The sequence below is a fragment of the Prosopis cineraria genome, unplaced genomic scaffold (genome assembly GCF_029017545.1).
Source record: "Prosopis cineraria cultivar Desert tree isolate PC_DT_omini unplaced genomic scaffold, ASM2901754v1 PC2, whole genome shotgun sequence".
Classification (NCBI taxonomy): domain Eukaryota; kingdom Viridiplantae; phylum Streptophyta; class Magnoliopsida; order Fabales; family Fabaceae; genus Prosopis; species Prosopis cineraria.
The window spans coordinates 14,956,246-14,983,030 of NW_026555333.1; the positions used below are offsets into that span (position 1 = coordinate 14,956,246).

Consider the following 26,785-nt stretch of genomic DNA (forward strand, 5'->3'; position numbering starts at 1 on the left):
AATCCCTTGGTGGATATGGAGTCACCAAAAGCTGGCCAACGGGGATGAAGAATGAAATGCAAGACAACGTGTGCATTTGAGTCTAAACAGAGGAAGTGGAGCTCGGGGAGGAAAGACATGAAAGCTGAACCGGAGGAAGTTTAGAATCTTGATGCAGAGCTACGAGAATAGAGGGTGAGGGGAAAAGAAAAGGGGAGAAAGGAAAACGTACTAGTATAGAGGCCGTGAATGTGAATAGAGCCTTGAAAGTTGAACGGAGGAAGCCTAGAATGCTAAAGGCAGAACTCAAGGAGAGGAGAGTGGGTGAGAGGAAGGGGGAAAAAGGAGAAAGGAAAAGGACAAGCAGAGTGGTAGATGGCAGAGTGGTAATCTTTTTCATTCATTGAAATTTGAGACTCGGGAGTGAGTTTTGAAATTTGAAAATAAAAAGAAGGAACCTTTTCTTATACTTATTTCCTGGAGCAGCAAGCTGGATGCTAAGCCAGGGAAAAAAAAAAATGAAGCTGGAACTGTTCAATTGAACAGTAATATGAGTGAGGAGTCGACAATAAGCCATTTCCTAAGCAGCTTGAAGTGACTTTGATATATAAGAGATATAGATTAATTTATTTGACAGAGGCATCTAAAATTTTTAGGGGCTAGAATCAAAAATCTTTTCAAAAAAATGGCATTATCTTCATATATTAATATAATGAAGTGACGATGCCAAAGGAAAAAAGGATTTAGGAGGGGCGGCTCCTTTTCCCCTCAAGCTAGGTGTCTGTCTCATTGTCATGTCCTTTACATTTCATGATGTTCAAGGTCAACAAAGGATCCACATGACAATACCCAAACAACAATAGCCACTAAGCCACTATGAACAATTTTTGAAATGTTTGCTGTCTTTGTCTTGGTCACTTGAAATGCATGAAAAGTTTAGGGATTGTTTTTGAAAATTTTCAAAGAGCCTAACAATTTAGCTTTCAGAATTTAAAAGGGAGGCAAATAAATAAATATACTGATTGGTTTTTTTTTTTTCCATCAAGTTCATCATATGAATGGTAATGTTATGCTTCTTAACTCACCCAGCATGGGACAACGATCTCATCCTTACCAGCTTAACTAGATTTTTTTAATTGCAGCCATATTTGAGATATAATCAAGTGCTAAATATAAACACTCTTATAATAATTTGTACCTTGTGGCTAATTTAACTAATTTTTACATGGCCTTGTAATGATAATGAAAAAAGGAGCGTAAACATATATATTTTAATTTTTATTAAAAACATTCAACTGCTGGTCCAGTATGAAATTTAAGAGGGCTTGTAAAAAAAAAAAAAAAACCATAAGAACTAACATTAAAATAAGTTATAAGAACAGTACCGGGATGAATAATTATGTTATTTTTATTTGAAAAACAAACGAGACCGGCGACATATTGACATTATTAGTATTATTATTATACACATGCCCAAACCCAGCGAAGGTTTTTTCACCAGAGCACGATCTGCTCTCAACTCTGTATCCAAGCACTCCCAACTTCGCTCCAAATTCAATTCGTAACAGATCAGAGAGAAGAATTGCGAAGAGGAGCGACTGAAAGAATACTTCGCAAAATATGTTCCCACAATTTGGAGCGACGGCTGAATCTTTGAGTAAAGCGTCGACGTTGGTGTTCCGGATCGGTACGGACGCCCATCTCTACGACGATCCCGAGGATGTCAATATTGCTCCCCTGCTCGACAGCAAGTTCGATTCTGAGAAATGCGAAGCTCTTAAGCGATTGCTTGCTCTCATCGCCCAGGGCTTCGATGTCGCCAGCTTCTTCCCTCAGGTCTTACTCTTCGCCCTCTTAATCAGATTCTCATCCATTTGTTTGATCAAGTATCTTCTATTCATAAGTTTTAAAAAATCAATTTCAGTTTTGTGTTGCAGTTTATCATTATTTATCGGGTTCGTAATCTGTATGTTGACTTGCCGAGCACGATATGTACTTCATTCATTGTGTAACAAAATCACTGGATAAGAATTACATTTCTTCATCCAAATTTTATTGGAAACAAATTTTCAGTGGTTACTTGCAGTCATAGCTCGTCTAGAAAACGATTAGCTCTATGACATATTTTTCCCCATTTTGAATGATGCCAGCAAGGTCTCATAATAGTTTGTATTATTATTTTATTCTGTTGCTAAGGGAGCCAAAGTAGTTTCTGGTTATTTTAATATTATTACTTAATACTTAGTAGTTAACTAAATGCAGCTCCTGTGCATTGCATCGAGTTTGAGAAGAATGAATCTAAATAGTGTGGCTTGTTAGAGTTTTCTATATATATATATATATGTATGTATTTTTAATTGATGATTGAAGATTGGCAAGGTCTCAAACTAGTTTGAATTATTACTTTATTTTGTTGCTAGGGGAGCTTTAAGCAGTTTTAGGTTATTTCAACTAGATGTGAATCTTGTACATTGTTTGAAGTTTGAGAAATGAATCTATTTTTGACTTGTTATATAAATAGAGCTGCTTATTATATCTTTTATATTTTATATTGATATTGATTAATATTAATACATAATTCTGTTGCTAGGGGAGCTATAAGGATTTTGGGCTTATTTTAATATTATAAACTAGGTCTCAAACTAGTTTGAAGATTTTTGTATCTAATATGTACTCATCTGTTTTCCATCTTTTTTCTTTCCATTATCAATGAAATTACAGGTAGTTAAAAATGTTGCATCTCAATCTTTGGAAGTTAAGAAGCTGGTCTACTTGTACCTCCTGCATTATGCTGAAAAGTATGTAGCTGCAGTAAGCCCTTAAATTTTGTGACCTATATGCAACCATTTCACTTAGTTACTTTGTTTTGTTCTCTAGTTTATCTTTCTTCTTCCTTTGAAGCTTTTATTATTGTTGTAGGTTTAATGGGATCATCAAAATTCATTTGCTAAACATTCACAACACATTTTATTCTTTCATTTTTTTTGGAGTGTATTCATGGTCATGTTTTATAATTATGCGTTTAGAAGTTAACATGTGCTTTTATTTCCTGGCTTTTGGCATTTTATACTTAGTTTCAGCACATGATGAGTTATTCTTACTGATAATGCTTTTATTATTTCATCCTTTTAATGATTTAGGCGTCCAAATGAAGCATTACTATCAATTAATTGTTTCCAAAAGGACCTGGGTGACCCAAATCCATTGGTGAGGGCATGGGCACTTCGTGCCATGGCTGGTATTCGACTTCATGTAATTGCACCTCTTGTTCTTGTTGCTGTGGGAAAATGTGCAAGAGATCCCTCTGTTTTTGTTAGAAAATGTGCTGCAAACGCTCTTCCCAAGCTTCATGATTTGCGGATAGAGGAACATACTTCTGCAATTGAAGAGGTCTGGTCTACATATTTGTTTCTTATCACTATGTTCATCATTGTCGTTGTTTCTGTGTTTGTGCTCTGTTAATGCACCTGTATCCTTAACTTCATGGGATTCATACTTTGAAACCTGAGTTTGCAAAAGATACTTCTATGCCAGATATTGGAGGTTTATCAATGTATGATTATGAGGCCATAATAGGTTCAATTAATTAACAGCAGTCCTCTGCTTTTGTAGATTGTTGGACTATTATTAAATGACAATTCCCCTGAAGTTGTTGGGGCTGCAGCTTCTGCATTTGCTACTGTTTGTCCAAATAATTTTCTGTTGCTTGGAAGAAAGTACAAACGGTTGTGTGAGATTCTTCCTGATGTGGAAGAATGGGGTCAGATAATCCTAATTGGGATCCTTCTGCGGTATGTGATTGCAAGGAATGGACTTGTCAAAGAATCAATCATGTTTTCTTTGTGTCAGGAAAAGGATTATGGCTCTGGAAAGACTGTATCTGAAGATGATGAGGCTGACTTTACAGTGAAAGAAGGTGCTGATGGCTCTGGGAATCCTTTATCTGAATTAGCAAATATGATTTTCCATTGCTACATTGAAGGGCCGGATGAATATCTATCACGGTCAAGTTCTCCAAATAAGGGTTTTCCTAAATTAGATGCATCTCAATTTTCATCTTCCAGGAATGATGAGGTGATGATCCTGCTGCAGTGTACTTCACCATTGTTGTGGAGTAATAACAGTGCTGTAGTACTTGCAGCTGCTGGCGTACATTGGATAATGGCCTCTCAGGATGATGTTAAAAAAATTGTTAAACCACTCTTGTTTGTCCTGCGATCATCATATGCTTCAAGATACGTGGTAGGCATTTCTTGCACCCCTTGTTTATGTCTTATTTTGCTCTCTGCTTTTGAGTAGAATCATACATGCTGCTTTCACTTGAGTTTTTCTACTCTAGCACGTCTACTCTTCTCCATTTCTTTCTATTGTTTCTTGAAATTCTTACATTGTTACATATATGATGGGCTCAAACTCAGTTGGTCTAGGCCCATTAAGACTATTAAGTGCCCGTTTGGATTTTAGTTGGGTATAATATATTATGAAAATAATTGATTAAGTGGTAGATTTTAATCATAATTGATTATGTTATAACGTAATCTGTTTGGATATTATTTTTTTTAAAATTGATTTTAATAGAATCGAAGATGTTTGGATAATTTAATTAGAATCAATTTTAGCTATATAAATTATTATATAATTTAATTCTTAAATACCAAATATCAATTTTTTGACGGTACAAAGTTTGAATTTTATTAAGATAAAGAAGAGAAGAGAGTTTGGTTTTATTTTTATTAAATTGTGTGCTTTCTTTGTAATTTTTTCTTTGGCCTTTCTTTGTAATTTTCCCCAACGCTTTTCGGCAAGCTTTTCTACAAACGCTCAGATTCTCAGCTTCCAAGAAAAATCAATTTTTGGCCCAAAAATCGATTAACCAAAATATTGGGTGTTTGGATAATTTTGTGGAGAATCAATTTTTTTACCCAAAAAATTGATTCTGCACTGTATCCAAACACGCACTAACATAATGCATAAGGGTGGGGTAAATGAAGGGGGCCACTAGGGAAGAGAATGTTAAGAAAGCATCTCCCCTGGCCTAAATGTTTGTTCATTGGTATATGTTCTGAATTTGGTTGATACTTGGGTTTAGAAATAAAATGATTGTTTGCTTTCTGATTTGTGCAGGTCCTGTGCAATATCCAAGTGTTTGCTAAAGCTATGCCGTCGCTCTTTGTTGCTCACTATGAAGACTTCTTTATATGTTCTTCAGATTCATATCAGATAAAAGCTCTGAAGCTTGAGATACTTTCTGCCATTGCCACAGACTCATCTGTTTCTTTCATTCTCAAAGAATTTCAGGTATTTCACCTCAAATTCAAGGATTCCTTTTCAGCTAAGTTGTGATATGTAGATGAGTTACTGCCTTCTAAAAAGAAGTGTTTGTCAGCATTAAACCTTAGCTTGCTGTGCAAATTGTGGAATAAACATTATTACTACTTTCTGCACACATACTGAAAATTACTTTTGCTTCTTATTTATGGTTAATATCTTTTATGTTTTCAAAACAAAGAAATGGGATCATTAATATTTTGATTCTATTGGGGTGTGAATTAAATTTTACCATGAACTTTGAATGTAAATTCCATTTACTAGGTTTCTGCATAAATTGATGTTTTTCTTAGTGTGTTGCTAGGATTATATTAAAGATCCAGATAGGAGATTTGCTGCAGATACAGTTGCTGCCATTGGTCTATGCGCTCAAAGGATTCCAAAAATGGCAAATGCATGTTTGGAGTGGTTGTTAACTCTGATAAGACATGGTATGTTACTATGTACCAGCGTCTTCTCATGCCTATTTAAGATTTGACATGCTCCTTATTCAATATCCTTAGTTGCAGAACTTATGTCTAGCGGAATTCAATCTGTGGTTGGAGAAGACAATGTGCTAATTCAGGCTATCATATCCATTAAATCAATCATAAAACTGGATCCACCCTGTTATGAGAAGGTATTTTGATGTTTTCTTTGTCATCATGAAACATTCAAACCACCCTAACATTTTCTGCTGTTTTTTGTTGATTAAAAAAATTGTTCAAAAGACAATATAAAAGATGCTACCAAACTGGATATAAGCTTGGGTAGCATACAGCGTATGCACCCTGGTCTCCAAGGACACCATTTTGATTATTAGCTGTTAGGTTAATTTAATATTTTCTGTTGCTATTTAGACCTTAGTTTGCGAGTTGTTTATATCATGAACTGCTTACATCTGTCTTGACATATTTAGTGTGATGTGGGCTTATTCAATGTATTTTTAAATTGCTGGAGGAGGCATATAAAGTTTTATCTTTTGTATGTGATGGTGAGGAGTACAAGTTTGAAGAGAGGTGAGGGGAAAGGATTTTCATGACCTACCTAGCTCGTGGTATAAGACAATTTTATAAATACAGTGTCCAGTAACGCAAATACAACTTTAACTTAAAATATGTTTCTGATTTATGACATAGGGTTGGAGTCATATATGTTTCTTTTCCAGTTTTGTGAGTATGATTATATTATGCATTTGAGTGTGCACATATATTTAAGTCATAAGTTCATAACTGGCAGTTGTAGAAGTGGCAATAATTATAACAAACCATTAAGCTAAGTTTTATCTTTTTATCAAAAATATATATCTTTTTACCTATTTTAATATATTTGATCATATTGGAAAGATTATTGGTGGAATTATAGATGTGTGTGGATGAGATAGATGAATCTCATTATATGCTGATGGAACTTAATTTTTTTAAAATTATTTCTGTGCTTTCATGTTTGCGGTGCGTCATTTATTTGTTATGCTACTTCATCCTCTTTTAGGCATTATGCTTTCATTAGCGATTACACCTTTATTTATAGATTTCTTGTCCCTTTGTTACACATATCATAGCAATGTAAGTACATTTCAAGCTAAAATGCTAGTACGTTCCTGCCAAAAGTGATTGCAGAAGATTGGAGAAACATGCTTCATGTAAATTATTTGTTTGTTTGTAAACTTTGTATAATATCTTATTTCATGTCTATCACATGTGCTTCACAAGCATTCCTAGGATTTTTTTTTTCCTATAGGCCCTATCGTAATTATATTGTTTTATATTTTGTTTCCGGTTATTCCTTTCTACAGTTTGATCACCACCCTTGTTTTTGTCAGTACAGACGATGTTGCTACAGTAATTATTAATAGTAGTAATTGGTTATATCATTTCAGAGTTCCTTGTCTTCCACCTTTGGTTTTGTCAGTACGGAGAACATTGTAGTTTCTTGCTTGTGGCATTGCTATAGTTGAGTTAGTTGCTAGTAGTTCTTGCAATCTTTGGATGCTTTGTTTCTGCATCTCTTGGTGACTTTCTTCATTTTTTAAAGGTCATAATTCAGTTAGTTCGTAGTTTGGATACAATCAAGGTTCCTGCTGCTCGTGCTATGATTGTTTGGATGATGGGGGAGTATTGCTCTTTAGGTGAGATAATCCCAAGGATGCTGAGTACAGTACTTAAGTATCTAGCTCGGTGCTTTGCTTCAGAAGCATTGGAAACAAAGCTTCAGATACTTAACGCAACGGCAAAGGTATGTCATGAAGCTAATTTTTCACTTGTATTCCACTGATTGATCCATATGGCGATTGAACAAATGTTATTGAACGTAATCCTTTTCTCTGGTAACTAAAAGTATCAAATACTTATATTTCAATTCTCAAATGTAAACAAAGATGGAACTAAAAGCTGATCAATAACTGATTTTATATTCTTGTCCTCTGGCTGTGATTATAAGCCTTAATCTCTTAATTTGGGTTAACTACATGTAGCCTTGGTCAGAACTCATTATAACACTATTGTGATCATAGATTCCTTTTTTCTATTTAGTTCAATTTAGGATTACGTCTCTTCATAGACTTGTTAATTCTTTCATGGGAAAACATAATTTTAGGTCCCTATACTTTGCTTGTGTTTTGCTATAGGTATCTGCATTTTTTTTTTTGTGTATTTTAGGTCCCTACACTTTTGTTTTACGGTGTTTTAAGTCCTTCCAAGGTCTTTATACTTTGCTTATTTAGGGACCTAGAATGCCGAAAAATAAAATTGTAGGGACCTAGAACACAAAAAGAAAAGTGCTAGGACATATAGCAAAATGCGAGCTAAGTATGAGGACACAAAGTTATGTTTTCTCTTCTTTTTCAGTGTAGCTTATTAATTGTATGGTTCTATCCTTTGCATTCTTTCATATAATCTTCAAAGCTCCCACTTGAATTTTCTCCTTCTTGCAAGTCCCCTTGCCTCCCTTTCAAAAGGGGAAAAAGGAAAAGAGAAATTTAAATTCTATCTTGAATAATGCTATCCTTTTGGCCATAATCTTAACCTGGGGACCCGTTAAATGTATTTTTGCTTAATGCAAGTACAGTAGGCTGTTAACAGAAAGATGGAGAGCATGCATTTTTTAATATGCAGATTTTTCTTGCTTAACTATGCTGGCACAGTTTACTTTTTCTGTGCATACATGGTTGAATACTGTCCATTTTTAAATGAAATATTTGACATATGGATCCTTTTTTATTTTTTTTGCTTTCTCAATTACTAGGATTTATGGTAGTATTTGAATTCTGTGCATTGTTAAATGAATATATGACCACATGCTAGCAAGTTTTTTGTTTTGGATTCCCAGATGTTAATAATTTGTTCCTTTTAGCTAGTTTATTTTAAAGGTTTTCAAATTTATAGTACTCTTTCGGCCTGAAAAGTAGAAGTTTCATTTTGATGCGATGAATTTTATTTTTTTGAATGGCTTTTGGTTGCAGGTCATGCTATGCACGAAGAAAGATGATAGTGGGTCCTTGCAAAGAGTCTTAAGTTATGTAGTTGAACTAGCTGAGCATGACCTGAATTATGATATTCGTGATCGGTCATGTTTTGTAAAGAAACTTTTCTCCTGGAATCTTGAGTCCCAACAAATTGAGGAAGAAAATAACAAATCACAAAATAGAGACCTGTCCTATGCACTTGCTAAATGCATTTTTGGTGGGCAGACAAAAACGGTGACAGTATCATCTGAACCTATCAATTCCCGGTTTTATCTCCCTGGTTCTCTTTCCCAGATAGTATTTCATGCAGCTCCAGGCTATGAGCCTCTTCCAAAGCCTTCTAGTCTTCCATACAATGATCTTGATCAATATGATGGGGTTTCTTCAGGAGATTCCAATGAAGAGGATGATCCTGATGCATCTGGATCTTTGGGTGAGGAAAGTGCTTCTGATTACAGTTCTGAACATTCATATACTGGTTCAAGTGATGTCAGCCATGGTGACGAGACTGTTTCTGGTAATCAAAACAGCAATGCTGATCCTTTGATTCAGATTTCAGACACAGTTAATGGCAGCAAAAGTCAGAATGGTGGGTCTCCCCCAGGTACAGCTGATCTTGGGGACTTGTTGTCTACAAGAGCTCTAGAGTCATGGTTAGATGAGCAGCCTGGATTGTCTTCTGAAAGTACAAGGGAACAAGGTCGAGCCTGCAGATCTTCAGCTAGAATAACCATAGGAAATATCAGAAGTCGAGTTAAAACTAAATGCTATATGCTCTTAGATCCCGCACATGGAAATGGATTGAAGGTCAATTATTCATTTTCATCTGAGACTTCAAGCATATCCCCTCAACTTGTATGTCTAGAATTATTCTTTGAAAATTGTTCTTTGGAGTCCTTATCTGATATAGTCTTGATAGATGAGGATTCTAGCAAGGGCTCAGATTCTACAAACCAGACATCATCGACTGTTGAAAGGTAAGCTTTAAATTTTCCTTTCTTTTTTAAGGTAAAATTTGATGTACCTTTTCTACCATGATTGTCAATATGGTTTTATTTTCTGTGTTTTGTTTTGCTCTGCATTTGCAAAGATTTTATTTGTCACTCTCAGGGTGATAATTTAAATCTACAAGGCTTTTGCGTTTTGTGAATTTTGGTCTGCTACTCTATATGTTAAAACATAGTTTAAGAATTGGCTTGAGTTCCAGCTTACCTGATGCAGGAAGATGGTTTATTAAAATTTCAATTTGGGCTTTAAGTTGGGAACGTTAATTTTGTTAACTTTGGCTTTTATCCTTTGCTTGGATTGGATATCCCTTTACCAGTTCATTGTAAAGGTAAGATGAGAAAGGTAAGCTTTGGCTTTTATTCTTCGGTTTCTTATTTGGGATGACTCATCAAGAGGGTTATAACTTATAATTACCCACTTACTGTCATTCTTTTTTCCCCCCTGAAAATTGATAAATTAGATTTTGAGAGCTGTGTTATATGCTCTTTTGGTTGTTTTTGGCTCTCATCTTATATTTGCATGATTTTTACATATTGGCTTTCTGGCACTAATGGATCTACTGTTTTTGGCATTGCATTCCAGTACTTCGAAAACTGAGTTGCCAAATTTGGTTTCCATGGAAGAGATTCCTTCTCTGGAGCCTGGTCAGACAGAAAAGAGGACTCTACAAGTTCACTTCCATCACCACCTATTGCCTCAAAAGCTGGCTTTGTTTTGCAATGGCAAAAAATTTCCCGTTAAGCTAAGGCCTGATATTGGTTACTTTGTGAAACCACTTCCAATCAGTATTGAAGATTTCAGAGATAAAGAATCTCATCTTCGTGGGATGTTTGAATATGTGAGGAGGTAAGTCAGGGTATGGAACATCTACTAAATAAATTTAGTTTACGCCTGGCATTCACAATCCCAATCCATGTGATATGTATCGTCAATTTGACTGAGTGCCCCCATCTTAAAACATTGAGAAAATAAAAAGAAAAGAATGGATAGCTTCTCTGAAATAGTATGGATATTCCTGTTAATCTGCTAGCTTTATATCCCAGCAAGATATCCCTGGGGAAAGCATCTCTGAAATAGGCTCCGTGTTTATCTGAATCCATAATTGATTAGAGTTTATCCTGTAACCTCCATAGTGAGTTGATTTTTATTTTATTTCTGTTATTGCATTGGGACAATTGAGTAATTGCATTTTGTTACAATGCTATAGTGATAGTGCATCTAAGAGTTTCCCAACTGGTTTTTGACCATTTCAAATTTTAATGGGAAAAATTGCTGCGAGGGATTTATACTCGGGGAATGAACTGAGTGAAATTAACAGTGTTAAAAGACTTGGTGTGGAATATATTATTGTAAAGGCTAGCTTCAGGATATAGCCATCTTGCTTAGGCAATCTTTTCCTGTTGAAATAATGAACAGCTAGATTTAAAATGAGCAGAGCATTAACTGTAAACGTTGAAGCAAATATGAATCTTGTTAATTTGGAGAATTCCGCAGACAGAAAATTGACTCTGTACATTATTACAAGATTACCTTGCTTCATTGTGAGCGTGATTATTTTGCTGGAAATCCCTTCATTTTTTCTGTCTTATCTTTGAGATTCTTAACTTGATTATCTTGTATAATGTCTCAGTTGTACGTTCACTGATCACATTGAAGACCTGAACAAGGACAGCAGCTCTTTGACGAAGGACAACTTTCTTGTGATTTGCGAAAGCATAGCACTAAAGATGCTCAGCAATGCAAATGTTTCCCTCGTATCTGTGGATATGCCTGTTACTACCAACCTTGATGATGCATCTGGTTTGTGCTTGCGTTTTAGCAGTGAGATCTTGAGCAATTCCATGCCATGCTTGCTTACAGTTATTGTTGAAGGTAAATGTTCGGAGCCATTGAATGTCTCTATAAAAGTCAACTGCGAAGAGACTGTGTTTGGCTTGAATTTCTTAAACAGGGCTGTCAATTTCTTAGCTGGAGAGGCTCTTACCCAATCATGAGTTTGCAAATTGGATTGAGAAAACATCATTTGAAAAAGAACAGAGTTTTGAAGTGTGGTGTCTCTGGTTATTTTTGTGATAATTCAACTTGTACATGACTATATCTCTTACTTGTTTTTGGGGGTTAACTTAATTCCAAAAGCATCCACATACCTTTCTTTTTTTATTTAAACTTGTATGCCATGGAGGGGACCATAACCTTTGCGTTTACCTTCTAGATTTCTTTCAATTGCCATGATTTATTGCTGCTGCCCGTGGCGCCACTGCCAACTGAAATCTAAGTAGCTGCCATCTTTGCTAGTTGTGAGTTATTAGGTTGTCTCTCATGGAGAGATCTATTTTGCCTGCGAAATCTTACACTCTTATACTTGACTGAGAAATGGCACGAACAATTTTTCTCTTGCCCTCAGCGTACGAATCCTTCTAGCTTCAAAAATGTTCAGCAGAACGGTGCATAGTGGTGCCAATCACCTTAATCCACGTAAAACTGTTCCATTAAAAGAAATAAAGAGGAATTGTGGGTGATCAGAATTTTTTCAGGCATTGATGCCTTTTGGATTATGACAAAATGCACAATTTATGTTTAATGTCTCCTTCCGAGTTCCGAGTTGGCCCTGAGATGTTGGAGAGCTTATATTGATCGAAGTTCTGTAGTGAGGCTAAAAGAATAACTCTTTTCCTGGTCAAATGGTCATGTTATTCGTTACTGATATGTGCCTCAGCAGTCGATGATTAGTTGTCTGAGTCCAAGTGATTGTTGGGAGTGGGAGATACTGTGGTAGATATTACTCAACTTGAAAAATCGGAAACATATTTGAATATTGCCAAATGGGTTCTGACCTAATAAAGGACAATCTTCTTGTTCTTACTGGGTACTGGGAACAGTGTTATCTGTTCTTCATTTTCCATTTCTCTCTATAGAACCATTCCCGAAATGGCAATCTTTTCCCAAAAGTTTTTCAGGGCATTAAAATACAGCATTCGTAAAATTTTCTATATTGGTACTTATGTGCAGTGCCAGATGGTAGAAGTCAAAAAGGGATGAAAAATATGATAATTATTACGGTACACATTGGTAAACACGAGACTTTTAAGCAAGGTCAATGAACTTAATATTCTCATTTGTACCGCTTCCTCCTTTTAATTTATAAGATATTTTTAAACAAAATTATATGTACTAACAATTTATTAAATGTGTGTTAGAATTTTATTTTTTTAAAATAAAAATATAACTTTTAAAGATATCATTTATTTAATACTTCATTTATAAAAGAATATTATGAAGAGAGTATAAAGGGAATAGTAATATTAAAAATGTATCATTAATAAAGTCTTACTTTTATCAAAATGTTTTACATTTTCGGATGTTGAATCTTTTCAAAAGTATTTCGTAATTTAGGACGGAGATATTATTATATACTGTTTTGGTACAGGTGATATAAAATTTTAAAAAATTATTTTATTTTTATTAAATAGATATTTTGATTTAAAAATTCATGGTTTGTATTTAATATGTATTTTAATTAAATAACGTTAAATGAAATCTGGGTGAAAAATAAGTAATATGGGTTCAAAAACCCAATTGAATTCATAACACCGTAGTTCTAAAGCTGCAAAGGGATTTATTTTGAAGAGAACAATCATGACAAAGATATTTTTTTTTCTTGCATCTAACAAATAATCAATAATATAAGGCTTCAATCAAGAGCAAATGTTATAAATAAGGGTAAACTTGGAAATGAAGCTAACTAGAGTCTTTCAAAAGTAAGGTGGGTTAGACTTGATACAATGATTCAGGAAAGCTCCAATGGGGGTGGCGGCTTGTGGTGAAGTCATTCGCAATGAAAAAGAAAATTGAATTATGGAATTTTAAAATATCTTGATTTTCAGAATTATTGGACATTCTAAAAGGTTTTTAGTTTTGTTGGAATGTAAAATTCACTAAAATTAGTATTCACATTAATTTTATAGAAGTCTTTTCACTAATCTAGCATAACTTCTTTGATAGTTATCCTCAAACAATTCAAATTTTATTATTTTTAATGAATCTCCTATAGAACATAGAATCATCTTAAACTTTGTTATGATTTAATTTCTATAGTTTTTGTGCAGTTTTTTCTGTGATCCTGTACTTAAAAAAAAAAAAAAGGCTGCCCTTGTACTAAATCGTAAATTTGACCGCAGATGACAGTATCTTTCTTTCTGCTATTTTAAATTAATAAAAAGAAATTATGGGAATAAAGTACTGCATCTTATGGTTCCAAAAATTTAAGATAACGCCGACCGTGGGGATCGAACCCACGACCACGTGGTTAAAAGCCACGCGCTCTACCACTGAGCTAGGTCGGCTCATTGATGTTTGGGTTTAATATTATGGATTACACGTGAGGGTGGAATTGGGACTTATTCAATTAATGTCGTGCCTGGTATTCACTTCATTATTGTTTGTTCTGTATTTTGGATTTTGGTTTTACTGGACTATGTATTTTTTGGTTGTCTCTGATGATTGATAATGAGATTTCACTGGTCAAACCAGGTGGTAAAGAAAGAGGAGAGAACATTAAACACTAATAACGAGTGAACACTACACACACACACATTATCATCAAGATCAGTAGATCACCATGGTAAATAATTGATAATGGCCGTTAGCAATTCAAAATTGGAAAAACTGAACAAGGAAAATAAGAGTTACTTTCACCCATAGTACTTCTTCCATTTCAAATTATAAAATATTTTTAAACAAAATCTCACATATTAATAAACATCATTAAATATACTTATCAACCTTATCTTTCCAAAACAAAAATATAAACTCTCATTTAATATATTAAAAAGAGAAAAAATGAAAATCAATTATAAAAAGAGAAAGAGTAATATTGATATTAGTGCATTTAATAAAATATTAATATATGCAAAATGTCTTATATTTTAAGATAAAGAAACTTTTTAAAAAATGTCCTATAATTTAAAACAGAGATAGTAATATATTTGGGTGTGTGGGCAACTAGGCAACTTCTTTAACTTAGCTACAAATATATATTCCTCTAGTTTTATTTATAAATTACTTTTAAAATATTTTATTAGTATACAAAAAAACTTTAAAAATAGTCCAAAAAAAAAAGAGAAAGAAAATCAAAATGAAGGACCAGGTTAAGGTTATCGGCTCCACCACTAAGATAAGAAACACTTTTTTTTACCTGAAGATAAGAAACACCTTGGAACCTTGAATTGTTAATTTATTGTCATAGTTAGGTATGGAATAAATTAATATCTTACTTCCTTTATTTAAAAATTTAAAATATTTTTTGAGGAGTTAGATGTTAAAAAATATATGACATTTTTAATCTTTTTAGATGTAATCATTATCTTTTTTTCAAAAGTGTCATTATTGATAATGACTTTATATTTATTATAAGGTGTTTAATAGGGATAAATATAAAAAAATAAAGTTAGTTGAAAAGTAGGTAACTACTTTATTGAATGTGATTCAGTTAAATGCCTTATATTTTTTAACGGAATAAGTATTTAAAAAAAACATTATTTTTAGCCCCTGCATTATGTTGGGTTTTGATGTAAGTCTCTATAGATAAAAAAAAATATATAAAGATCTAAAATATTAAAAAAAATATAAAAATTTATAATAAAACTTAAATAAAATGTAAGGACTAAAGATAATATTTTCCTATTCTTTAAACACTCTTTTAAGTCGGAGACGTTATATTTATACCATTCGTTTTCAATTGTCTATATTAACTTAATGGTTAAGGCTTTTCTTTTTTTTTTTTGGGGGGGGTGGGTAAAAGAGATATGATTTAGTAATTACTAATCGATAGGAAAAAATTTTGAAGTGAAGAATATCATAAAAATAAAAAAGTGTGACTAATATGTATTGTGTAAAAAGTAATACAGAGTAATGATACTTTTTTTTTTTCCTGACAATGTTAATAAAATATAGTAAGTGACAAGACTATTATAAATTCATTTTATCTATAAAATACTATTCCGATGGAAATTAATTTTTATTAATTTTAATTATTAATAATTATCGTTTGAATTTATTTAGTTTATTCACATTTTAACTGCTATCGTAATCAAATTTAGGATAAATTACTTCCCTCTCTTTGTGAAAGCACACAACACAAATCATACGTAAATTAGACAATAAAATGTATTAATTTTTTATTCAAAATTTTTAAATTAACTATTTTATAATATTGATTAAATATATTTTAACCCTAAACAGTGTCAGTAATAAAAATATACTAATTTTATAATTAAAAAATGTATGCTTTGATTTTAATTACATTGCAGAAAAGGTTTTTTTAGGTTTATAAATGATAAACTTTTTCGGAAATTTAACGTAGGAGTCCAGCTCACGCGACTACACTACACGACAAACAACTTGGTACAAGTTACATCATAAGTTTGAGAAAAACATTTGATAAAAAAAAAAAAGCGCCGACCGTGGGGATCGAACCCACGACCACGTGGTTAAAAGCCACGCGCTCTACCACTGAGCTAGGTCGGCTTGTGATGTGTAAAAGCAATATAATATTATTATATATATGAGTTGTTGTAAAAACTTCAGAGAGCCCCCCCACCCTCCTTTTTTTTTTTAGTTTAATTTTATTTTTGTCATCACTTTCACTTTGAACTTGGACTGAGCAATGCAAAGAATTATGGCAATAGACCTTAAAACATGTACCTTCATCTAAAAAATATTGAAAATTTTAAAATTTAAACCTTTTCACTTTATCTAACTTCTTTCAATGTAATTCTGATTTAAGCTTAAATCCCACATGAAAATTGAAGAGTTAAGACCACTTTTCTTATTATGAACAGTTACTCTTTCTATTGAATAGAACTTTATGATGCAGAATCATTATATTAACTAGTCCTTAAAATGCTTTGCTCACAACACATGAAAATAGGTTGGACAAAATAAATGGAGAGGAATTGCTCCAACATTAATGCGTTAAAGATCTTTTCAAACTGTGAAATTAATATAAAGTAATACAAAGATTAAGAGTACATAAAGTTAATTAATCCCCCCTTTCTCTTCAAACTCTTAACATTTTCATAAGATTAAATTCTAAAATATACATCTGATGAACATGATTACTAGCAGTCGCTTTCCTTCCATCCTCCAATGTCTTTGTCAAGATAGTCGTCTTCTTCCTGTGAGCATAAAACAAAACGGCACTGTCAAAGATTTCTTTAAACTGATTGCATCATCACATGTATATATAGCAGCATAAACAAGTTGGAAATTGAAAAGCAGCGTACCTTAAGGGTGAAAGTTACACCAACTTCAATTTCTCCACAGTAAGATTGATCTACACCAACCACTCTATACTTGCGAGGATGAAGCTCAGCTCTTCCATTCTCTGCTCCTACAGCCAACAAATCCTCCACATATATTCTGCCACCACACACAATTAATCGATCCTTTGTCAACTTCAACTCTAACAACATATTCATTATGATATTTGGAGCTCTTGGGTAAGCATCCTTTAAAGAAAATCCTCATCATTAATAACTGAGTTGATTTATCTGTTTCTTTTATATCGAGCAAGTTTATTGAAGAATTGTTGACCCTTACTCGGCTTGGCCAAGGAAGTCATCAGAAGAAAAAAAGTCCTTGTCCTTGATTTTAAAGCTGAGCTTGAATTGGTCGCCTGATCCAGGATATTCTGCACTGAATACAAATTTCTCGTTCCACACTGGATTGCTACCTCCCTCTGCATCATATTATATATATATATATATAGAGTGAGCAAACATACGCCATAATTTTCTGATGCTTTACCTATAATTAATTAAGCAGCTACTTTTATTATTTTAGGATTTAGCATGTGTGGTTATGAATTTGAAACTTTAAATGCTTTTCATCATGCACTTGTAAGAGGAGGCAGCAAATGAACTTAATCTGCCTTGTGAACCTCCTTTATTAATTAAAAAGAGAAGTGTTAAAAAGAATATTTGGTCAACAATTTTGTTAAAGACCTTGCTGCTGTCAAATTTAAAATGTAACATTTGGACTCACAAAATGAAGACAGACAAACAACAACTTAACTAACAACTCTAGCTATCAACTTAGCAGCAAGTAAACGTTCGATTCAATTAGAGAGAGAGAAGGAGAGACGAAAGAAAGAATTGCTTATAAATCAGCATGCTATTTTATGAAGAAAAATATGGAATTAGCAAAAGCTTACAGAAGAAAACAGAAAGTGGTACTCAGTCTTAGTTATCAGCAGAATGAAGGAAAATCAGAAAAATTAATGTACTACATTCAGTTTGAACAGATCATTTGGTTCTTCACATTTCATTTTTCCTTCCCCAACATTCCACAAGCAAAGGATTCCGCCAGCTTACATAGTAGTCGATTAGCATGAAACTTAATCACAGAATTCTGAACCTTTTTTCCTTGACATGTGTATCGTGAAGCTCCTGGTTTCAAACGAGACCATATGCTATACGAATCATTTGGTTTAGTCAAGTACAGCTAATTAATAAATCTTTCTCATCATTAATTAAATACTCTTAAACACAAACTACTACTGTTTTACAAGTTCAGGTACAGCAGAGACGGTCATATACAGTGATAGCCAGAAAAACAATAAAGAAAAATGTTCAAAATTAACAGCTACATACGATGACTAAATCCACATTTCAATCAAGCAAATGCATCTTCAAACTGATTCCAGCGGGAATGATTGGAGTCACACACACACACACAAACTACTACTGTTTTACAAGTTCAGGTACAGCAGAGACGGTCATATACAGTGATAGCCAGAAAAACAATAAAGAAAAATGTTCAAAATTAACAGCTACATACGATGACTAAATCCACATTTCAATCAAGCAAATGCATCTCCAAACTGATTCCAGCGGGAATGATTGGAGTCACACACACACACACACAGGAATTCATGTCTAAGCAGATTGGTGATAGTAAAACTAACCATGGACTACACTAGTCTGGCGCTCTTGGCCTTTGTATTGTATCAGAACGTAGGGATCGATACGAGCTATAGAGAGAAGACACATATAAGAACGAAACATTGTTAGAATCAACATATAATAACACGGAAAACATAAAAACTTCCAGACACCAGAGAAATTCACTCAACCCCTTGTGAAATCGACGACACAGCGAATAACTCAAGAATTGGGGATTAATGTAGGGATTGTTGTGAAATCTCAAGTTATGAGTGAGAAAGATGACCAAAAGAAAAGTGGAAGTGGAAACGCACCGAAGAGATCTGACAGAGGAAGGCCCTTAGCTTTCACAACAAGCACCTCCATGAATCCGATCGCCATTTCTTTGTGTGACGTGTCCTTTGGAGCTCTTAGAAGAAGTAAACAACGCGGGGAGAAGTGAGAACTAGCCGATGATGCCTTCGATGACAATTTATAGCAACAAGAGACGAAAACCAGCGAAAGGTCGTCGCCTAACTCATTCCTGGTTTTCACGTTGGTTCGGAACGAGTCAAGCCCAGTCCCCTAGAAAAACGCTGTATTTGATTACCGTCACGTGCAAATAATCGTAATCCTGGCAAAATTGGACCCAAAAAAATTATTAATCTACTTTTTTTTTTGTTTAACATGTGATGATTTACATGCTCAATGGATTGCACTTCATTAACGTAAGCGCAATTTTCATTTTTTTTTCAAGAAAAAAAAATTAGAGTATTGGGTGCATCAATCGAGTTTCTATCTCTTTCTACTAACTATTCTAGGCATTTAGGATAGAAGAAAACTTGTATATTTAACTTTATATATTTAATATATTTGTATTCAATTAAATTAAGACATGTAAATTTTTTATAAATTATTTATTTTATAATAAATTCTTATTATTAATTTTTTTAACATATTAAGATTTACTTCTCATAATTTAATTAAATATAAATATATTAAGTATATAAGACTAAGTATATATGCTTTATCTTTTGTTATAAAGTTCAAAGGATATTGATGTAGTAGATCCATTAGAATAAAAGGGAACTCATCTAGGAGAGAAATAAGTTTTAAAAGTATTTCTGTACGAGCAATTTTTCAAAAAATAAATGTAATAGTGGCTTTAAAATTGAGAGATTATAACATACACGAAATACAACCCCAATTGGTGGTGGAAACAAGCGTCTAAGAGAAGTAATTATGTTCATTGGTAAGGGAAAACAAACATCATGATCACCATTATAATGTTTAGTAGACGTCTTGGACTCTTTGTTGATGAATAATTTATAATGTAATTTATGACAAAAATTTGATTTATGTGGTATTGATGCAATTCATATGTAATAAGAGTGTGTTTGAATTTCATTGATAATATAAAGATCTTGCTGATAAATGAATTATAAATATTTTTTTCGTAGAGGCAAGAGCTTAAATAAATAGTAAATTTCTAGTACCCAACTCATTTTCATTATAAAAATAAAAATAAACTAAAAGTGAGTGTATACACATGCATGTGAAAATAGGGATGGTAAAAAGAGAGTGTGTGTGTAGATTTGGGGTTTATAGAATAGGTTTTCATTAACATCATATGCAAATCTTGGGGGAGAGGGGATCGTGTAATTTGGCACATTGGGAGAGCATTATTTTGACCTTAATTATTAATTAGTAACATTAAATACAAAATAGTTATATAAAAAAGTCATGCACAAAAACTGATATATGCAAATCCAATTTCCAACAATCAATGTCAAATATATCCATGTGAAAACGTATTCTACAGAACTAATATTAGATAAATGTACAATCATAAGGTGCACGGAGAATCAAATGCATGAAGATTGGTTGATAAACAGTAAGACGGCAAATCAGTTATAAAATAATTCTGTTGCTTTTTCTTTCAAATAGTGAGGTTACAAGGTGGTAGAACAAGTATGGATTTGAGAATCGTGGTTAAATTAGGGGCACTTTGAGCATTTCATGCCAACTCGTGAGATGTTTTTAATTCTAATTCCTTTCTAGTTTCTACTGTCAGGTCTCAGCATCCACGAATGGACTTGTGTTCTGCAAAGTCTGCTTTTCATCCCCCCGCTAGAACGTTCTTTCAGGACTCCTCGTTTACAGTCCTTTGCCTTTTGACAGGTTGCATCAATAAGATCTCAATTTCGTAAGGGGGGGAGATGAGTTCTTAAAACGAGTACGCTTTTCATAATTCCTTCGGACATTAGGTCAGATAGTTAATGTTGATTAGAAATAGAAATGACCATTCAACGGTAGACGCCAAGATTATAGATTCATTCCAACCAAATCGATTCTCGTAGATCTTGGTTAGAGTTTAGCAAGCCTAACAAACATCCAATTTAAATGTCATTAATGATGTGCTTAAACCTAATTAGATAATTATATCTGTTCTTGAAGTTTGGCAAACGCCCATAATTTAGAACTTTCTTCTTACGGAAAATGGCCTGGAATTTTGAATTGAAGCTTCATAATCAGTCAAAAATCAGGAAATAAGTCAAGACTTTTACAGTCATACCAAGTTCAACACGTCCAAACAAATTCTTAATGCTACCTATTCCATACCACTTCATAACAGGCCCTTGATTGGCTGAAATTTTGATTTGAACCTTCACAATTAACCGAAAATCAACTTGATGTAGATTTTGTAGTTCTATTAAGTTCGGCACGCTCAGTAGAAATCAATTTCTAAGTCTTAAGGTGACATTACTTGAAATTTAAGCCAAGATACAGGTGTTTGTATAGGTTCACATATTCATGGAATTGTACAGAAGCCCAGCATCATGTTGCCACACCCTCTGCGACGTGCACCATGGAAACTATCAAAATAATGTCAGCCCTCATGGAGAACCAATCGTCTGGCCCAGAAAATCTTGCTATTAAATCATTTTACCTCATCTGCCATGTCTGGGAGACAAATCAGCAGACCTTGATCTTGACCCAATGGGTGATCTTGATGCTCTGCGTGGTGATTGCCCCCACTGGTCTCGTGCAGCCTCAGAGTTATACACAGATTTCCTTTCATAGGATTATCCAAGGCATACACAATCAACCTCCCAAAAAGAGGAAAAGGGCAGAAACAAGGCATGTAACCAAGTAAAAGAGCTAAACATAAATATATATCCGTTGAGACTCACTCATATCCATTGACAGTATCATAATCTGGACCATTGCCATAACCTGGAGAGTATGACCTGCGCTTCTGATCACCATCTCGCTCCACAGAAGGACCTCGTGGTGATCTAGGGTGCGCATCACGTGGTTTAGGGGAAACAGAATAGTCACCTCGCCTTCTTGGAGCAGGAGAATATGACCTGACAATGTCAAATCACAAGCATGATCAAATGCTTCTACGATGCTATAAACGACCAAGTTTGTCATATTCTAGACCTCACCTTGAATGGTATCTACTTCTAGAACCAGAGCGATAATGTGGGGAGCGTGATCTTGAAACTGAACGAGATCGGGATCGTCCTGAAGCATATTTAACATGAGAATAGATTCCATACAGTATTCAACTAAAAAACCTCATTCATTTGAAGAGTTTCCAATGTAAAATTACCTTTAGTTTTTCAGTGATAGGAGAACACAATATAAAACAAATTTCCTCCACGTGGTGGAAAAGGCTCCAATATATGAACTAGATTTATTATTAAAGTATATGTCCCGAGTAAGGTTAACCACACCCTTGATTTGATCTATCATGACAACTAGGTTTTGGCCAAAACTAAGTCATAACAATTTCATGTGATCCAGCAATCTGTCTTTAAAGCAGCCTTCAAGTCCCCAATTAAAGAAATTTTCCAATTAAATGAAATGGTAGACAAGAAAAATACATGAAAAACTACTTTTCAACAACTCAAGGTCAATGATGCAGTCCAGATGCCATTGACGAGTACAGACTTCATCACAATTGCAACTAACTTTGCATGACCAAAGCAAGACAATTGGGCATTGGGTTTGAAAGTCAGCAAGTGCATAATGGATGAGTCCTGAACCTTGTATGATATTTGTTTATCATATAGAAAACATAAATCATTATTTTAAAATATCAGATAAGAAAGTGTAGAACGCCTACATACACCCGTCCTACTCCTTTCAGAGAAGTATAACACAGCCGAACCTATTAGTATTTAATGATTCATAAATACTGACAGCACTTTAAACAAAACATACATGAGAGAAAGGTAATAAGAAGCGCTTACCCTAAAATTTACAACAAATATCAATATATAATCAGGGGTAAATCTTCCATCAGTCAATTCATTCTTTCATATATATGCAATCATGATAAGCCACATAAAATTCAGATCCACACAACAAGTATGAGAAGCCTAATGAGGCAAGGAAAAAAATTCAGATTGCATAGATTTGGAGTTTCTATTAACACATCAACAAAGGAAACTTCTTCAGTTTCAGACAACATGAAATATTAATTTTGAAAGTCACAGCAAATTGGAATATTAAAAAAAATTCAACTTTTGAAACAACATACCATAATAAGCCGACCTTCTCCCCCCATAGCCTACTGGTCCTCTGCATAAGGGGAATAATATCCATATAATTAAAAGCAAATATCTTAGGCATAAGCCTAATTTGTTGTTTTCATCACACGAGAGCAAGGCGTCAAATAAGCAGAAGAAATACCTCATCCTTGACTTCTGACGCATCTCTTCTGGCCTTTTCCTTGACTCTGCAGCAACAACTACAGATATTTCCCTTCCAGCAAAAATCTGTCCATTCATATGATATTGTGCCTCTGAAGCATCATAAGGATCCACAAATTGCACAAATGCAAATCCACGAGGTTCTCTGTGTAAAGAAAAGTAGACCACCATTATAAGAATGACAGACCAAACACTAGCAGATACTCTTATGGTTCAGAATTTGCATACCCAGCAAGCACAGAAAATTGCATTACTTAGTAATAAATATAGCATTCATCAGAAAACATATAACATCAGAGACATGAAGGCAGCAGAGGATGTTGAATTAACTAAAGCCGCTAAAATCCAAGCTTAGTGGCTGACCTTTTTCTTTACATTCAAGTAGTAAAGGCAACCTCAAAAAGGCAAGTGACTTGAAAATTCTTCAACACTTGAATTTATACTCAATTGAATTCAACGTTCCCACAAACTTAAAAACATCTTCACCAAGTCTTCAATGGGACAAGAATCAATCTTCTTCCATCAAACTTCTATTGATTGTGTAATTATCTAAGTTCTCTTCACATAGGATAGGAACACTCTTCATATGAACATTTATATACTTGGGAACCAATATGTTAGGCAATGATAAACAGTGAGAGTAGGTCTCCTCAATTGTGGGGCTTGGGCTTGTTATACTTCAATTTCAAACCAACATACCCCCTGACAAACCAGTCCAATATTAATTCATGAAAGGAAAGTAAAACTAAATATTTAAAAAATATGTATATAATTCAGTTCAAGGGAAAAAAATCCATCCCCTACTTTGACGATAATTTAAGAGCACAAAAAGATACAAGGAAACCCAGAATTAACTGACAATTCAACAATTCTTACCAATCTGAAGAGCTTCACCTGCAAGTCAAATAGTTGTATGGGTACTTCATATCATACAAGTAAATTCTTTCATAAAATATTATCTATTCATATTTCATAGAAAGTCAAAATCTAAGCACAGTCGCAAAAATAAGAAACTAATCACAGTTGCATAATCCCCCCTGATTATTACTAAAATAAAAGTTTTAGGCACATACTCAGAAGAAAATGTTCAAACACCAAGGTAGCTATTAGCAGCTCACGTAAGCCTAAAGTATTTTTGTATTCAAATATTACAAAACTAATTTTGAGTGCTTAATTAGAATTTAGGGGGTAACAAATACAGTAATCATTATCTTATCAACTAATATAAACGAATCGCTATCAGCATTACTTGCTCTCAACCTTTACTTTTTAGTTATGCTCAGAGTCGCATTACCTGTATCTTGCCACATACCACGGAAAGCAAAATTCGTGCCACTAATAACTAGGAATGGCACTTACTCGGCGAGAAAGACAATAATGCCAGACCTCAGTAAATGAACATTAAGATTTATACACTATACCTTCAGAACATATAAAAGATACAGTAAGGGGAGAAAGGAAAACTAAAGCAGGCCATTGCGAGAGATCACCCTTCCCCCTGCAATAATACTCACCCAGTATAATAGTCCTTTGGTAGGTAAACATCCCGGACAGGTCCAAATCGCTCAAATGGAACTCGAAGTTCCTCTGGTCTGTGAAAACCATGATAGAATGGGTTAACATGAGGGTTCAGAAGCATAACCTAATGAAAATGGAGAGATAAGAAGATTTAACAGCATGCATACAGGCAAAACAAAACCGCATAAAAATAATCATACCGGCAATCGAGAGGAATGTTCCGAACCAAAAGGCTCCCATGATTTTGTTCCCTGCGTCTGCCTCCACCATAGCCCCTCCTGGGAGGGCTTCTCCCTCCACCACCGTATGCTCTCCTAGGAGGACTATAGTATGCTGGGCTGTACCTCCGCATCTTATCGCCTAAGAATGCAATAAAGCTTGCAAATCTAAGCAAAAATACTCGAAGTTATCGTCCAAAAAATTTATCACTGACAATATCATGAGCAAACCACTAAAAACCCAAATTAAAACGGGCAACTGATGATAATTACATCGTCACGGTACCACCCATAAAAATCAAATAAAGATGGAGAGAACACAGGATCATGAAATTTCATCAGAAAGTAGACAATACCGAGACGCTACAGACCGGAAAAGTAAAGTTTCACAGGCGGGGGTAACAAAGGTACATGAAGATCAACTTCGAAACAGTTCAGATATAAAAAATGCAACACGAATCAAACCATCTGCTTTACGTTTATCATGAAGATTGGATGGAATATGCATGGTTGATTACCTCCGCAACTGCGCTTCAGAGTACAAACAAGAAAGGAAGACCTAGCTCAGAGGTCAATTGGATACTTCACCTGAAAACTTATGCCGAACCTTCTTATTTTAAACCCTAGATCTCGGAGCCACGTCGTTTTGGATGGAGGAAATAAATGTGGCATTCAGTTTGGGCTGAAAAACTTGGGCAGAAACTGAAACCCAGCTATCTTAATTCTCAGTAGGATTACAAAAAACAATTGATTCGGAAGTCTGAACTTAACCAGCCCACTAAGCTGAGGCCCAGAGAACAGTTGATTTTGGGACAAAAAAGCCTTCTGCTTTCTTGTTTCTTTCCCCTTTTTTCCCCGTTGCATTTGGGGTGTGGGAAAATAAAAATACATATATTTTTAAATATGACTATAAAGACTTAGCAGTAGCTGACGTATATATAAATTTTATTATTTTTTTATGTTGACTTGTTAAAATTATGATCAATTGTATAAAAATAAAAATTTAGAGAAGAAACCAAAAAGAAACAGTCAAAATCCTTAAAAGCATAATAAGTGAAGCTTCAGAATGGAAAAGACGTAACAATTGAGATAAAAAAAATTACTAGTTATTTTTCTCATACAGTACCCAATTCAATATAGTTTTATCAATTTAGCAACAAAATTAACAGAGTTGTGTATATATCAATAGATTTACTCTATCAATATCAATAAAGACTAACATTGCCGGTAAATAAAATTTAAGGGATTAGGAACAATGAAAAGGAATGTAGAAACCAATAACAAAATATGCTAAAAATATAGGGGCCAATTATATTTTCCCTATTTGTAGTGTAAGCCAAATTTACACTTGACTCTTTATTACAATAACGTTTAGAAAATTTTTTTTTATCATTTATTAATATTAATATCAATATCAATGCCATCATCAATTAATAACAAAAAAAATCTATTATAAATTGTACCATTTATAAGATAAATAATTCATTCTTCAGACTCCATGTTATATATTAAAATATATATATATATATAGAGTTAATATTAATTTATATAAAATTATAACAAAATATGATGTCCATAAATAAATCATTTATAGTAATTTTTCCCCTGAATGAATAGGAAGTTTGATTCATCACAAAACGCACATAA

General features: G+C 33.8%; 3 protein-coding genes and 2 non-coding genes across 10 annotated transcripts; 1 reads left to right on the plus strand and 4 right to left on the minus strand.

The window, feature by feature from the left end:
- The first annotated feature begins 1,484 nt into the window (after positions 1 to 1,484).
- On the plus strand, positions 1,485 to 11,961 carry LOC129303525 (AP3-complex subunit beta-A). Of its 2 annotated transcripts, none has more exons than XM_054942899.1 (11): positions 1,485 to 1,815; positions 2,701 to 2,777; positions 3,120 to 3,369; positions 3,592 to 4,221; positions 5,104 to 5,277; positions 5,612 to 5,738; positions 5,811 to 5,926; positions 7,321 to 7,521; positions 8,747 to 9,726; positions 10,340 to 10,603; positions 11,388 to 11,961. In XM_054942899.1, exons 1-11 carry the CDS (start codon positions 1,600 to 1,602, stop codon positions 11,749 to 11,751), a joined length of 3,399 nt encoding a protein of 1,132 aa, XP_054798874.1. In that variant the 5' UTR covers positions 1,485 to 1,599; the 3' UTR covers positions 11,752 to 11,961. The 2 variants fall into 2 exon arrangements, with proteins under 2 accessions (XP_054798874.1, XP_054798875.1); XM_054942900.1 differs by having other exon boundaries at positions 5,817 to 5,926.
- Positions 11,962 to 14,028: 2,067 nt separating this feature from the next.
- TRNAK-UUU (transfer RNA lysine (anticodon UUU)) lies at positions 14,029 to 14,100 on the minus strand. Its single transcript has one exon. It is a non-coding gene; the product is annotated as a tRNA-Lys (tRNA).
- A 2,110-nt stretch (positions 14,101 to 16,210) lies between these two features.
- Positions 16,211 to 16,282, minus strand: TRNAK-UUU (transfer RNA lysine (anticodon UUU)). The gene has a single exon. It is a non-coding gene; the product is annotated as a tRNA-Lys (tRNA).
- A 428-nt stretch (positions 16,283 to 16,710) lies between these two features.
- Positions 16,711 to 19,246, minus strand: LOC129303706 (16 kDa phloem protein 1). The gene is made up of 5 exons (XM_054943186.1): positions 19,014 to 19,246; positions 18,723 to 18,788; positions 17,357 to 17,495; positions 17,041 to 17,176; positions 16,711 to 16,932 (listed from the first exon to the last, which is right to left on the minus strand). The coding sequence occupies exons 1-5, from the start codon at positions 19,078 to 19,080 to the stop codon at positions 16,876 to 16,878; spliced, it is 465 nt and encodes a 154-aa protein (XP_054799161.1). The 5' UTR covers positions 19,081 to 19,246; the 3' UTR covers positions 16,711 to 16,875.
- Positions 19,247 to 21,188: 1,942 nt separating this feature from the next.
- On the minus strand, positions 21,189 to 25,772 carry LOC129303575 (serine/arginine-rich SC35-like splicing factor SCL30). 5 transcript variants are annotated; one of them, XM_054942977.1, is made up of 9 exons: positions 25,616 to 25,703; positions 25,121 to 25,280; positions 24,917 to 24,994; positions 23,383 to 23,547; positions 23,231 to 23,271; positions 22,131 to 22,209; positions 21,873 to 22,049; positions 21,629 to 21,753; positions 21,189 to 21,554 (listed from the first exon to the last, which is right to left on the minus strand). In XM_054942977.1, the coding sequence occupies exons 1-8, from the start codon at positions 25,644 to 25,646 to the stop codon at positions 21,630 to 21,632; spliced, it is 855 nt and encodes a 284-aa protein (XP_054798952.1). In that variant the 5' UTR covers positions 25,647 to 25,703; the 3' UTR covers positions 21,189 to 21,554; position 21,629. The 5 variants fall into 5 exon arrangements, with proteins under 5 accessions (XP_054798952.1, XP_054798951.1, XP_054798954.1 ...); XM_054942976.1 differs by having other exon boundaries at positions 21,189 to 21,533; positions 25,616 to 25,634; XM_054942979.1 differs by having other exon boundaries at positions 21,189 to 21,753; positions 25,657 to 25,772.
- Between the last annotated feature and the right edge of the window lie 1,013 nt (positions 25,773 to 26,785).